The sequence below is a fragment of the Akebia trifoliata genome, chromosome 16, assembly GCF_017979445.1.
Source record: "Akebia trifoliata isolate Shusen 1 chromosome 16, ASM1797944v1, whole genome shotgun sequence".
NCBI lineage: Eukaryota > Viridiplantae > Streptophyta > Magnoliopsida > Ranunculales > Lardizabalaceae > Akebia > Akebia trifoliata.
Genome location: NC_141390.1, coordinates 27,002,677 through 27,017,342, shown reverse-complemented (window position 1 = coordinate 27,017,342; position 14,666 = coordinate 27,002,677). Strand labels below are relative to the sequence as shown.

The following is a 14,666-nucleotide window of genomic DNA, read 5'->3' as shown; positions in this document are numbered from 1 at the left end:
ATTATATAAGTAATTTTCTTTTTAAAATCTTATTATTCTTTATACTATGAATTGAATGCAAATTGGTGTGGATCGGATGTGAATAGATGGGATGGAATGTGAATATTGATGTGGATATGAATGTGTGATTTTTTTCACAGGTATAGGTTGAAAACAAAAGCATTTTGTCACATAAAAGTTCTGACGTCGAAAATATGGTAAGAACCCAGATTCGATGGTCTTAAACTGTCGAAAATATATTATTCGGCGGCTTATAGTTGTCGAATTTATAAAAATTTATATGATTTTCAGCCGTCGAATTTTTTTTCGACAAGGAAAAATTCGATGGTCGCATTCGACGGTCGGGACTATCGAATTGATCCATAATTCGACGATTTTGGACCGTCGATATTTGGGTATTTTCACATAGTGTATACATCTCGCTCATGGATGATACAAAAACATGTTGTCAACCTCTAGGAGAATAGTAAATTTTACGCTCATCTTCAACTTGAAGATTATATCTCCTTCAACATCCAACCAATATGAAGTTTTTGGAAAGTTGAAATGGTGGTTTTTGGGCAAGAGGTTGAATGTGATGAAATGAAAACAAGGTCAATTGTTTTTAGAGTGCTGATAATCTGACTTAGGCACGTGGCAACTCAATCAATTTATCTGACGTGATAGGCTTGAGAATCATTGATGTGCTCTCCTCGGGATACAGAACTTTGGTTTCCCATAAAAAGGTGTATTTCTGTATCCCGAGAAGAGCACATCTACGATTCCTGAGCTTGTCATGTCAGATAAGTCGATTGAGTATGCCACATGCCTAAGTCAGATTATCACGACTTTTTTTTAAACCTGTGTGAGGAGTTTGAAGATGATAGATGTTTAGGGGAAAAGATTAGGATTTTTGTAATAGATCAAGGGCATTTGGGTCATTTTCTGCCGGATCTGAGAAATGGCCGAGGTCAAGGGGTATGACATTAATTGAAAATACTTGGGCTATCTTAAATATTCACCAAAATTCAAATGGTTATGCCTAAATCACCCTTTGATTTATTGAAGACAAAGGTCAAGGGGTATGCCTAGTTATCATTTCTCCTGATAGAAGACAAAGTCTTTGATGAGAGAGAGAGAGAGAAATTTTTGAAGATATTTGCCAAACCAACATTTCCATTTCACATTTACAGTGGGAAGTAAAGAAGATCTCAAAATATGTTCAATGGAGACCCTGAGCAGTTCCACCAATTCATCATAGATTCAAGAACATCTCTCCCTCTCCATGTCTCCCCTCCAACCTTCTCCATCTATGACCTCCAACCTTCTCATCAACTCTTCCAATCTCATCTTCTTCAACAACTGCACCACCGTTCTTCAACGCACGAAGATGAAGGAAAAGAACATGATAGAGTAGTTGGTGGAAGCTTAGAACTCGAAAGAATGAGATCTATATCTGAAACGATGGATCCATGGTTGAAAGAAGAAGTACTTGCACTGTTGACAATCAGATCTAGCATGGGAAGTGGGTTCTCAGACTCCATTTGGGTACATATTTCAAGGTATATGTGAGGGTTAAAATCATCTCAACGCGTCGAGATGGTGGTGTAATATATTAGACACTCTGGAATAAAAAACTGATTTGGTGGTCGGAATGAAATTTTTTAAGTGAATAAAGAAAGGTGACCAAGAAGATGTCCCAGAGTGCCTCATATCCTACATCATGCATCTTGAGGTGTTGGAAAGGATTTTTTTCCCTAATTAATCAACTTAAACGTTCTATTATTTTCCTTTTCATGTTTCTTGTTCTTTGGTAATTGATTGGAAAGTAAATATGGTTCATTAGTGTTTTCTTCCATATGAGTTATCTTAAAATAATCCATGGTTTTTTCAATACTAGTGCTTTAGCTACTAATCCCAAGAGTGTCATGATCAAATCAACCATACAAGATTATGATTTTTTGTTAATTAAGTTGATCAATATTATAAGGTTTATTGGGTTCTTATGTTTGATAATGTAGGCTTATATGTTGGTTATTTAATGAACTTAGCTATCACTGTTTGAAGATTTTCTGCTTGTTCTTCTTTTTGTTGACACAATTTGTTTGGGGCTTACTTAAATGAGTGATTAGAAGTGAAAAATAAAGCAAAATCCACCTTGAGTGCTTCTCTGTTGCAGTAGTGAAGTAAACAATGGAAATATTTTCTTGGTCATATTTAGGTTGTTTTTCTTTATGTTTTTTAAATTGTGGAATCAGGAAACTTGCTGAGATGGGATTCAAGAGGAGTGCTGAGAAATGCAAGGAGAAATTTGAAGAGGTGAGCAAATACTGCAACAACACTAATTATGGTAACAACTACAGATCATTGAGTGAGCTTGAAGGGGTCTTCAAAGATGACCAAAATTATGAGTCCTTAGATCATGAAAAGATGATAAGAAACAATGAAGGAGAGAAGATTGGTTTAAATTTGGAAGAAAATTCAGGAAATGGAACCTTAGAGAACCCAATTGTTCAAAATCAATATAAGGTGAAAAAATCAAAAAGAAAGAAAAGGAAAAGGTACCAAACATTTGAACTACTAAAGGGTTTCAGTGAAATTGTGAACAAGATCATGGTCCAACAAGAGGAGATGCACATGAAGCTTTTGGAAGATATGGAGAGAAGGGAGGAAGGGAGAATTGCTAGAGAAGAAGCTTGGAGGAAGAAAAAGATGGATAGGCTTAACAAGGAGATTGAAATTAGGGCACAAGAGCAAGCCATTGCATGTGATAGAGAGACTACAATCATTGGGTTCTTGAACATATTCACTTCATCGAGACCATCTCAAAACCAAGGTCTTGTAGTGCAAAATGAAGAGATAAATACACCAAAAAATCCAAATCCACCCATTTCACCTTCCACAATTCTAGCACAAAACCCTAATTCTCCCTCTAGGGCAACCACCAAAAACAGCCCAAATCTACCAACTTTAACTCCCTTAGTGAATGTATCCCAAAACCCTACTTCTCTTGTTACTCAAAGCAACACAAATATCATCACTTCATCTTCTCCACTTATAGCCTCACCAAACCCTAATTGTACACCCAATGATGGAGAAGACCATGGTAAGAGATGGCCTAAAGAAGAAGTGTATTCATTGATAAACCTTAGGTGCAATCTCTATAGCAATGGTGAAGATAAGGAGAGCACAAAAGCTCCCTTATGGGAGAGGATCTCACAAGGCATGTTCGAGTTGGGTTACAAAAGGAGTGCAAAGAAATGTAAAGAGAAGTGGGAGAACATAAACAAGTATTTCAGGAAAACCAAGGATTCAAACAAGAAGAGATCTCTAGACTCCAAAACATGTCCTTATTTTCATCAATTGAGCAATTTGTACAATCAAGGAAGGCTCATGTTGCCATCAGAAGAACCGGAAAACCACTCGAATTCACCGGAGAACTGCTTAGAATTGCCAGAAAACCGTTTAGGATCATGTCAAGGTGGTTTGCGTGAAGCAATGGTGCTTGTGGATGAAGGTGAGACGAACATGGTTCAATCATCTCCCTTAATGTTTGAATATTAGGTTTTTTTTTGTCTTATTTTATTACTTTAGTTTAAGATCAACAGTACTGTTTGGTGTGATTTTTATTAGGGTGCTTTAGCCAATACCCATTAGGGTTTTGGTGAATATTTGAGATACCCATATGTTTTCAAAATGATGATACACCCCTTGATCTCCATCTCTTCTAAGAGACTAATAAAAATGACCTAAATGCCCTCATCCTTCATCTAATCAAAAATACCCCTTACCTTTAAACTCTTCCATATTTAGGGGTAAAATTTGAGACCCATTTGTAGTTGTCTTCAACCTCTTCTTCTCTAAAATCTATCATCTTCAACTCCCCAAAAATGCATTTTGAAGTTTGAATAAAAGAACCTTTGGATCATTTTCTATTAACTTCTCAGAGGAGACTTCAGTATGTCATCAGTTTGAAATTATTGGTTCTATCTCAAATATTTATGAAAACTAAAGGGGTATATCTAAATCACCAGCAAATATATTAAGCTTATAATGTAGCACCGACATTTTGAAAATTGAGAATCCAAATATATTAAAATAATCACAAATATTTATATTGCGACAACACAATGTCTAATTTCGTAGAAAAAGTAGAGAATTCTGGGCCCTACCATATGACTGCGTTTAAATTGCAGCAGTAATGGTTGCAGTGAATATTTCCAAAACTACATGGAGTGGTCTATTGTCTTCTACCATCAGAACCAGTCACTGTAGCATGTCTCTGAGACTATGTCCAAAGTCAACATCAGTATCACACGTGATGTGGGATCCCACATGTCTCGTGCGTCCAACAATTTAAAATTCAATGGTGCCCAACATAATCGAGTGATCATAACTAATAGAGATAGGATGTATGCATTATAATAATGTGCATGAGAAACACAATATCAATGCTATGGTGTATCTCATCATATATCTTGAAGATTTAGATCTGCATCAATTTGGTTCAATTAGTATTAAATAGGTAAATTAGCATATTTATGTTCGTCTAGTTTTATTCTCTTGGTCGATGTAATCTCAATAAATATCCTATCAGGATTCATGTAATATTCATTCAAGAATACTCAATAAATCAGATTTCTACAATAACCATCAGATTGGATAACTTTGTTCGGAACAATCATCAATTTTTTCAAATTTTTATGAATGATTCGGTTAGAAGATCAAATTGATTTACAATATATTCAAACTTGTGATAAGAACCCATTGTTATTTAAATCATTTCCTCTTTCATGATTGAATGGTTGATGTCGTCGAAAAAAATCCATTGCACCATCGGTGGTCATTGCCTATCTGTGAAATTTGTAATTAGTGTGGTGATAGAGATTATAAATGATGAAATCTAGAGATCAATGGATTGAGTTTAATAGGTGATCCCGTTGGGAAAAAAAAAAGGTTTACTTGATGGCAACACAAAAAAAATTTGCCTAATCCAAATGGGTTAAGCCCCTAGAATTGGTGAGATAGCTAAGACCAATTCCTGAGGTCTTGAGTTCGAATCCTCCCTTCTACAACAACCCCAAAAATTACTAGGTGAGAATCAGATTTTTGAGATTGAAAATGATCAATCAGATTTTTCTAGTTATTTAAATTCTAGTTATCTTAATAATGGGTCTAAGAGTGACAATTAGTACTACTATGATCGTTACATGTATGATACTAAATATAGTTAGAAAATCACATTAATGGTTGTATTGACAGTTATCTTCATCCTGTAAAAAAAAGAGAAGGGGGGGATTGCACGTGTCCCGAAGATTAGTTAAGTACTATAAGAAAACTTCAGAAAAAGTCGTAAAAAGATTGATAAATTCAGAAAAACATCGGATAAATTAAAAAATTAAAATAATTTTTTAGTATAAAAATGTAAATAAAATAACACTTAAAATTTGCTAAAAATTATCGATTAAATCACGATTAATTGTGTGTTTTTGAGAAATCAAAGAGTTTTTCAAAAACTTTGGGATTTTTAAAAAATCGTGATTTAACTGTGATTTTTTAAAAAATCACAAACTTTTGTCACTATAGAGTGGATTAAACATTAGAGAGATCGTGGGCTTGAAAAATCAATACCCTAACAATTATCGATTCATTCCTATAATAATTATGAGATCCTATTGATCGAATTATAATAAGAGTATTGTTCGGATGAATCCTAAAACATAGACTACTCGTTTTTTGCCGATAATGATTACTTCTTCTCTTAGCTCTCGACAACATTGTGAATGCATTTTGACAATTAAGTTAGTTAAAAAAATAATACAAATAAGAATTAATATCAGATAAGTAAATATTGTCTCCTTTAACATGTGTCACTAAGAAGTAATAAAGGAAGAAGAATACATGGAATTTGTAAGATTTTGACTTCTTTTGCTTCCATTGTAATGTTGTTGATCCACTAGTCTTTGCTCACGTGCCATATCACGTGCTTATCACTGGCAAAAGGCAAAGGGATGACCTACTTATTTGGACATGTCGAGAACCATTCACATGGGTGGGATTTAATTTGGTCTGTCTTGTACCTGTTCTATGTCCCTAACCCTTAAATCATCATAGATCGGGTAACATGCACATGTTATATCAAATTGGGCAAGTGCCGTTCCCCTTCATAATTTATATTGTTGGACAGAAAATTAAAACCTTAAGAGTATTTTTTTATTTAAAATTAAAACAAAAAAAAAAAAACACATACACACACACACAAATTTGATAGATTAATTAGTAAAAACGAAATCCACGAGGAGTAAGTTTATGCTTACATGAGTCTGATTATTGATCCATGATTGGATCATGGTTCAATTTGCTTGGAATAATTTAGAGATATTTATGAAAAAGTGTTGAATTTTTGACTAATTTACAATTCTGGCTCACTGTTCATATTTATTATCAAAACGTCAACAATAACGAATTTGAAGGTTTTTAAAGTGACTATTTCGCAGGTTTGAAGTGACAATTTAACTTTAAACCGACAAAATTGTCACTTCGTTCTGAATTTTTTTTAACGTAAATGTGATTGTTCACGTTTTGGTAATTAAAATGAAAAGTGACCGCAATCATAAATAACTCTTTTTTAGCTCAAGAAATAGTAATTCACCTAATAATTTATGTGTATTAAAAGAATTTATAAACATGTATGATTTCTTTTACTTTTATAAAAAGATATTATTTATGATATTAAGATTTGATTATTAAAAACTTAGGATGGAAAAGGTCTAATTATATTGAATAATTATTCCATTATGAAAATTATTGTTTATCTTTCCCAAAGATCTTAACTTAAAGAGAAACATTTAAAAAAATTTATAATTCAAACAAAAGAGAGAAATCAGTGGATCACTTAGTCCAATAAATCATTACTTCTGCAAAATTGACACTTTTATACACCCATCACTATCTGCATTAAATCAATTTTATTACAAAATCCATTTGGACCACCAATTCGATAAGTTTTGAAAACACACCTAACTATAGTTTCTCTTAGATCTTACGATCCATTTGTACTCTCGTTTGTGGGGGCTCACATGGATATCATGTTGGATGATCTAATCCTTGGATGAGTTGTCCTCATTATTATGATCATTAGTACCAAAAGTTAGATCATTTTGATTGTACTTGTCATATTGAATGTGAAGTCCAAATAATAATGAACTGTCAGAGTGGTCTGCATTTCCCAATTTCAAGCAAAATATTTGAGAAAATAAGGATAATTAGAGTGAATTTTTCAACCATCTCTCAATTTCAAGCAAATATGTAAGAAAATTAGGATAGTTAGAATGGACTTTTCAGCCATAAATCTAGTTGCCAACGAAAATAGTTTATGATGTTATTACAACCATTAACCATGTGAAAAGTTTAATTAAGTAATTTTGTTTTTATTTAACAGTCCAGATTTTTCAGTTTCAAATCAAAATGTTTAAGCCAAAGATTTACCTGTAAATTAATTTTTATGATGATTATACTAAAGGTATAGATAATCTATTATATGATTGAATCGTGTAGTGTGTTTTTTGTTTTTTTTTTTTTGTTTTTTATAATAATGGGGGTGTCTGGATTTACATCCAACTAGGGGGAACGGATAAGCCTGGCCAGAACCAAGGCATGTGGGACTCTCTCTCGGGCATGATCGTATGTAAAAATTTGATGTAGATTGCAGATGAACAAATATTTGAAATAAAACTTCGGTAAGTCGAATTCGTTCCACAGGGACAATGAAGATTCAAATTAAAAATTAAAATAGAGTTATAAAACAGATTGGTAAAAAAAAATAAAATAAATTTGTTGCACAAATAAGATGGACATTAACTTGCAATTGAAATAAAAACAGAAAATAGAGATTGAAAATCTAAGAAAGAGGGCTTAGAGAAGTCAATTCAATCTTTGCAAACCATCCATAATGCAAATTAAGTTTAGAAATAACTCAATCCATGTAACAAGTCATTGCTCATGGATCGGAAGGTAGAGCAGTTAAATCATCGAAAGTAACCCAAAAGTTATTCATAAAAATCCTGATTTGATTGAGATTGTCTAATTTATAGTTAGATTTTTCACAGAGCATAGCCGTTCTTGAATTTATCTAAATAATGGCTATCAAAGTTTGAATCAGAAATATAAACTAGATTATTTAATCATAGGAGAATTCTCAGAATAATTAACATGTAAGCAAAATAAAGAATTAAATCTACATTAGAGGGATGAGCTTGTTCCGACATCCTTGATCTCTCTAATGCGGATCTAGCCACTCATTACAAGGGTCATAGTTGCAGTAAAAACAAAAGGAAGAAAATAATGTAAGATAAAGCTGCACTTTCAATTCCTTCTTTGAATAGTTCTCCAAAATAATTACAATAAGAACAAATGGAACAATTGATCATTTTACTACTACAAAAACTCTCTCTAAAAGAAAAATCAGAAAAAATACAAAGAAATTAGGGAGAAGAATATGGTCAAGAGGGACCGTTTCTTTGAAATCAACCCTTTAATTTATAACATTTGTAATCGAGTTATTGGGTCAACTTTTCGGATGATTCGCTTCGAAAGAACCATTCAATTACAACCATCGAAGTATCTGGAACATCCTATACAAATCTCGAGGTAAAATTTCTCGAGATCATCGCGAAGCACTAGGACCCTACCGCGGCGCGATGACGTGAGAGCGAAATTCTTCGAGATTTTGTTGGATGCTCCATTTTTGCTTGCACATTGTAACCGACTTCGTTTCGTGATTTGATAACTTTTACATGCACTTTATTCATCTGTAATTAGCAATAAAATCTCATTAGCAGCTCTCTTAATTTGGAGAAATAATTAAATTTGTAATTATTTAAAGAGATTAACATTTAAAATGTGATAGACTTTGTGAAATTATGGTCCCAAAATCCCATTATTGGGATCTTATCAGGGCATATGAAACGTCCACACATCATACGCATTAGATAAGTGAGGGAATGCCCACGTGGGTGGCCCTGAAGAAATATTGCTCACACATCATACTCTCATTATGTGAAAATTGGAAATTTTGACAGAAAAAATTGACGGGCCAAAGCCCAAGAATTTTAGAAATTGAATTTTGACGGTTTATAACAGTCGAAAAATTCTTTATGTACCCAAAATTGACGGCTTAAAACTGTCGAAATTTTCCCATCGTTCATTAATTTGACAATTTCGACCCGTTGAAAAAAAAATTGACAATGGAAAATTCGACACCAATTCGACCCTTTGATCCATCAAATTTGGACTTTTTTTCACATTGTGTCTCACCACTTATTGGTTTGAAATTGCCATTGAGCCAACCCGTCGGGGTTTGAACTATGTAATATGATGATTATATTAAGAGTTTTGAATAAATTGATTAATTGAGATGATATGATCCACATGTGGTTCCATAAAATAAAGGGATTAGTAATTGGATAATGATTTTCTGACACGCCTCTCTAACATAGTCCCTCTCTACTCTCCAAGTGTGGCATGTGATAGAACCGTACGTAGATTTCCTTCCTTGGGATGCATAATTATACATGTTTATGAGGATGTGCAGTTTTCTATCCCAAGGAAAGAAAATCTATGATTCTATAACATGCCACGTCGGAGAGTAAAGGGGGAGTATGTTAGAGGGGAGAGTAAAAAACCCACGACTCTTAGTAATTAAGTATAAATAGATACTACATCTCCAGCTTTGCAACAGTCACAAACGGATTTGAGCACACTTAATGGCTAGTACTATCTCTTACACATGTGAGTCCCCACAATCGAAACATTATTTCTATTTCTTTTCATTGGTGAAGTATACATTCTTGTCGCATTAAATGACATTATAAGTTTTAATATGGATGACAGAATGCTCCATCATATCATAATGATGTATGTGTTCTATGTGGAATTGGAGGTGAAAAAAATGTAACTTAGGTTTTACTTCTTTCTTGTAGACGGCACATCTTATATCATGTCATGTGGAACAAATTGCCATGTGTGCATTTTAATATTTTATCGAATTCTTATAAAAGTTGATAGGTGGGTTAATCAAATTAAAAATCAATTGTCCAACCATATGATATAGCATATGATTTGGTGGTTGGGAGGAGACTTATTATGGATACTTCACAATATTATGAGATGGGCTCGGCAATGGTATCTATGTTAGGTCAATTGTAAAAAGTGAGTTAATGAGGTGACATGTATAAATAAGTAGACAACACGCTTGTCGAGTCTGGATACATGTCAATAGTACTAATGAGATTAATTTATCATGAAGAATTAAAGATATTATCGTCCTTTTGCATTATCCTAACTTCTATAAATTATATCTCTCGAGTCATTTAATTAGGATGGACAAAATTCATAAACTAGAGACTAGCTTAAATCTTATCTGGACTAACTAAATTTTCTTTCTTGTATATCCCTTCTTCTCTTACGTGTCGTAAACTCTATTTAAATAGGAATTGAATTCATCTAATCCAACTTGCTTAATCTAGGTCTAATTAAGACCCATAACTCAATTGGTTTGATACATTGCAATACAACTTTGAGGTTGTGGGTTCAAATCTAGCATAACGTTGAAAAAAAAGAAAAACTACTTAATCTAGCATGTATGCTCATGTGCGACGAATGATCGTTATGTACACTTATGTGCTTAAAGCATTATCCCCAACCTTTACACTTAAAATTCATCTCCACATTCCACATGTGCATGCTAAGGTAGTAAAGTATGTTGGTAATGCTAACATAGAATTGGATTTGATTCCCTTCAGCATTAAGTTATTGATCTCATTAAAAACATGTTAATCAAGAAAAAAAATAATGAAGAAGTTAAGCATTGATAAAAAAGATAAATTGTGATTCACGACTTCAGGAAAAATTAATAGTGAAGAAGATCAAAGGAGTGCTTTTGCACCTTGGGAAATCTAAAACACAAATCACAAGCATACTCAAATGAGCTAGTTGTGGAATATTATTCTCACAAAAGAATTGATTTAGATTGATTCTCTTTGATTCTTTGATGAATTACAATCAACCCTAAATCCCTAATAGGATTTATATAAAATAAATAAATCCAACGGATTTAATCATAATCTAGTAAGATCAAATTATAATCTAATTAGATCCCTTATAATACGAGATTTATCATAATCATCACATGAGTATGATTTTGTATAAACATTATTACAATGCTCCATGTCTAATACTCTAACGCCCTTCCTCAAACTCATGGCAATTGAAAATCGATGTGAGTTTGACAAAATCTAAATCCTTCAATACACTTCATTTATTTAAATAAGAATTGTCTTTGCTTCGCTAATGTAGAATCATCGATTCCCAAATGCATGATGTTGAAGAAATTATGCCATTGAAATCCATTTGCCAACTGTATAGCAAAGCTCTCCCCAAGAAAATGTGTATTCAAATACGATGAAAATAAGGAGCTCAGAGCTCTACTCAAATGGAAATGGTAGGCCATGATCGGATTAGACATACTGAAACTTAATGGATTTTATTTTCAATATATGATTGGGCCTCTATGGGCGAAGATGAACTTGATCCATTAAGATTCAGAGGTTCGAAAATACTTAGGAAGTTTGCTCATATAAATTCATGGGCTCTTTAGGATATAAGTAGCTTGATCTCTAGGATTCAAAGGCTCCTTTTTTTGGGGTTAACACTATGGATTCAAATTAAGGCTCGTTGGGCCCATGAAGTTAAGGGTTTGAAACCCAAAACCTCTTTTTTCTAGTTCTCATAATGGATGAATGAGCATGATCACATGGTCCAATGGGCCTAGCTTTAGAGTAAGGAAGAGACTCTTGGCACGGTTTGATATTGGGCTGTACAAGTAGACTATCAACATTATTTAGTTGTTTTAAATAAGTATAATGATTTTCTGATGCCCCTCTCACACACCCCGCTTGACATGCCATGTGTTAAGACCACAGATTCTTTTCCTCGAATTACACAAATGCATATATTTATGGGGATGTACAGTTATGTCTCCCGAGGGAAAAATCTATGATTTTACCCCATGCCACATCAAGGGGTGTCAGAAAATCACATCTCTCTAAGAGTCGAGTTGGAGTAACATTGAATTTGACATTGTTTGGGACATTGGTGTGGACAAAACTATAAATTATTTTCACTTATATCTTGATGAAAATCATTTATGATTCAATATACACATCCACATCACAATGTCCCAAACGATGTCAATTTCAGTGTTACTTCAGCATTTTCCCTCTTTAAATAATGGGAAAGGAGCGACAATCAACATATCATATTTGTGTGAGACAAAATACTTCAAGGTGATGAGAGGGATTAGAAGTGTTAAATGCTTCTTTCTGGTGTGTGTGAAGAAGCATCCGACAAAAACTAACTTCTTCTTCAATAACATGAACCACCGTGAGCATGATCATGACATTATTGGAATCCTATGGCCCGGAGCGCAGAGTCAAGATTTGCCTACGTTGAGAGGGGGGGGGGGGCGACCAAGAGTAGAAAAAAAATTGTGAAAAAATACTTGTGAGGACAATGGGGGGGGGGGGGGCGACCAAGAGTAGAAAAAAAATTGTGAAAAAATACTTGTGAGGACAATTTAACGTGTGGGCAATAGTGACATTTTTTTTATTTGTTCAATAGCTGATTAATCCATAGACTTGGACCTGTCCTTAAAGTCAATCCATGCCTATAGCTTTCATATCTTCATGATGGCATAATTGAAATCCAATGCACGGCTGAAGTTTTCTTTGAAGATTGCTTTGAAGGTGAAGCTTGTGGATATATAAGACTAAACTTCAGTTTCTTTTCATCCTTGATCGATCTTCATTTGTTCGTAAATTGGATTGGGTTCATCCTTTGAGATGAAATCGAAATCAGATATGAACGTTATTAGGGGCGGAACCAGGATTTTAAGGTAGTGAGGACAAACTACTTGTAATTTTTTGTTAGAAGTTGAAGAAAATGATATTTAAGTTATTTCCAATTAGTTTACGAAAGGAGTCCTAGTCAAGATGGAAAATCATCTTAAAAAAGGTGAAGGAGGGTTTTCAAGAATTGGAGAGAGGTGAGGAGGTAGGGGCAAATGGGGAGGGAGGGGAGGGAGGGGGGCATGTAATTAGTTGAAGATATAGGGGTATCTGAAAGGTTTTGTGGGGGCAAAAATTGGAGGGAGGTGAGCGTGGGGGCAAATAGGTAAGAAGGGGAGGGGGGAGGGGTGGGGGGGAATTGAGTATGTAATTTGTGGAAGATATAAGGGTATTTGAAAGTTCGGTGGGGGCAATTGCCCCCACTAACTCCTTACTAGCTCCGCCCTGAATGTTGTTGAATGTTATTGTGAAATGTAGATGCCTAATACTTCTATTATTGGTTTTGTACCTCTGAGAACTAACTACAAAGTAATGAAAGGAAGACTTTTCACTTGTAAGATTGGGGAACACATAATCTATTGAAGAAATGCCTAATAGACCAAATAAAAGAGTGGTTGTTCGCTAGTAGTGTTTCCACTATCGGTGGCGGAATCGATCTCTTAGTCAGTAGAGACTGCGCTTTAATACTAAAAAAATAAAAATAAAAAAAGAATTGATTTAAATTAATTCTCTAAGATTCTTCGATGAATTACAATCAAACCCAACCCAATAGGGTTTATATAGAAAAACAAATTCTAATTGATTTAATCTTAATCTAGTAAGATCCAATCCTATTAGAGGATTTATTATAATCCTTATATAAGGATGATTTTGTGTAACATAATGAACCTTATTACAATGCTTCATGTCTAACAATCTAATAGTTCTTAGGAAAGTTAATTTGAACAAAATCAAGCATATATAAAACAGTTAGAAAACAAATGCCCTTTGTGGATACACCTCTCCGTGCAAGAATAGGTTTTTGGAGTTTTTCAACAAAGAGTAAAAAATCTCTCCGCACAAGAGTAAAAGTCTATCCAAACGTTTGCTAACTCCTCGCAGGAGCAAAAGTTGTCAAGAAACTCTATCCAAACGCAGTAAAAGTGATTTTTTTCATAAAATAACCCTACTTCGACTGTTGGAACTTGAAACCAACTCACAAAATTTACCTACCAAAAGATAATTATGACAAATCAAATTGAAAAAAAAAAAAAAACTTTAAATCATGAAGAGAGTCATAAAAGGAGGAATTGATGGTTGTTTAAAAATAAAACTAGAAATACCGAAAAATACATATTTTATTATAAAAATAAAATAAGAAAAGAAAATATATGATTACTTTGGAAATTATTTATAAATCATTTCGGTCAAGTAAATTTAATATTAAGTTTATCTAACATTCTTTGTCATTCATACTGCCATTATTAGTGCTAAAAACTAAGGATTGATATTAATTATTACAATGCCTTTTATTTTTTCTACAAAATAAATAATTATTTAATGTTTTGCAGAATTTTATCTATCTAAAATAATATTTTGTGACTAACCATCTATTAATCTATCTTATAATTACAATATATATATATTAATTTTTTTTTAATATTATTATAAAAGCCCTCACATATTTAAACAAAACCATGGTCAAGTAGTAGGGCTGGCAACGGGACAGTTCGATACCGGATTAGTATCACTCCAATACTAATTCAAAAATTAAAAAACGTGTATCCTATCCGATCAGATTAA

At 33.4% G+C, this 14,666-nt stretch overlaps 1 protein-coding gene across 3 annotated transcripts; it reads left to right on the top strand.

The window, feature by feature from the left end:
- Window positions 1-1,101: 1,101 nt before the first annotated feature.
- Window positions 1,102-4,629, top strand: LOC147383146 (trihelix transcription factor GTL2-like). Of its 3 annotated transcripts, none has more exons than XM_086428158.1 (3): window positions 1,102-1,541; window positions 2,238-3,496; window positions 4,191-4,629. In XM_086428158.1, exons 1-3 carry the CDS (start codon window positions 1,198-1,200, stop codon window positions 4,337-4,339), a joined length of 1,752 nt encoding a protein of 583 aa, XP_086284284.1. In that variant the 5' UTR covers window positions 1,102-1,197; the 3' UTR covers window positions 4,340-4,629. The 3 variants fall into 3 exon arrangements, with proteins under 3 accessions (XP_086284284.1, XP_086284283.1, XP_086284282.1); XM_086428157.1 differs by having other exon boundaries at window positions 4,179-4,629; XM_086428156.1 differs by having other exon boundaries at window positions 4,176-4,629.
- The last annotated feature ends 10,037 nt before the right edge of the window (window positions 4,630-14,666 follow it).

Coding starts and splice junctions, on each gene's coding strand:
- LOC147383146 (XM_086428156.1), top strand. CDS start 1,198: ATGTTCAATGGAGACCCTGAGCAGTTCCACCAATTCATCATAGATTCA. Junction 1,542..2,237: donor ATTTGGGTACATATTTCAAG/GTATATGTGAGG, acceptor TTGTGGAATCAG/GAAACTTGCTGAGATGGGAT. Junction 3,497..4,175: donor AATGGTGCTTGTGGATGAAG/GTGAGACGAACA, acceptor TTTAAATTGCAG/CAGTAATGGTTGCAGTGAAT.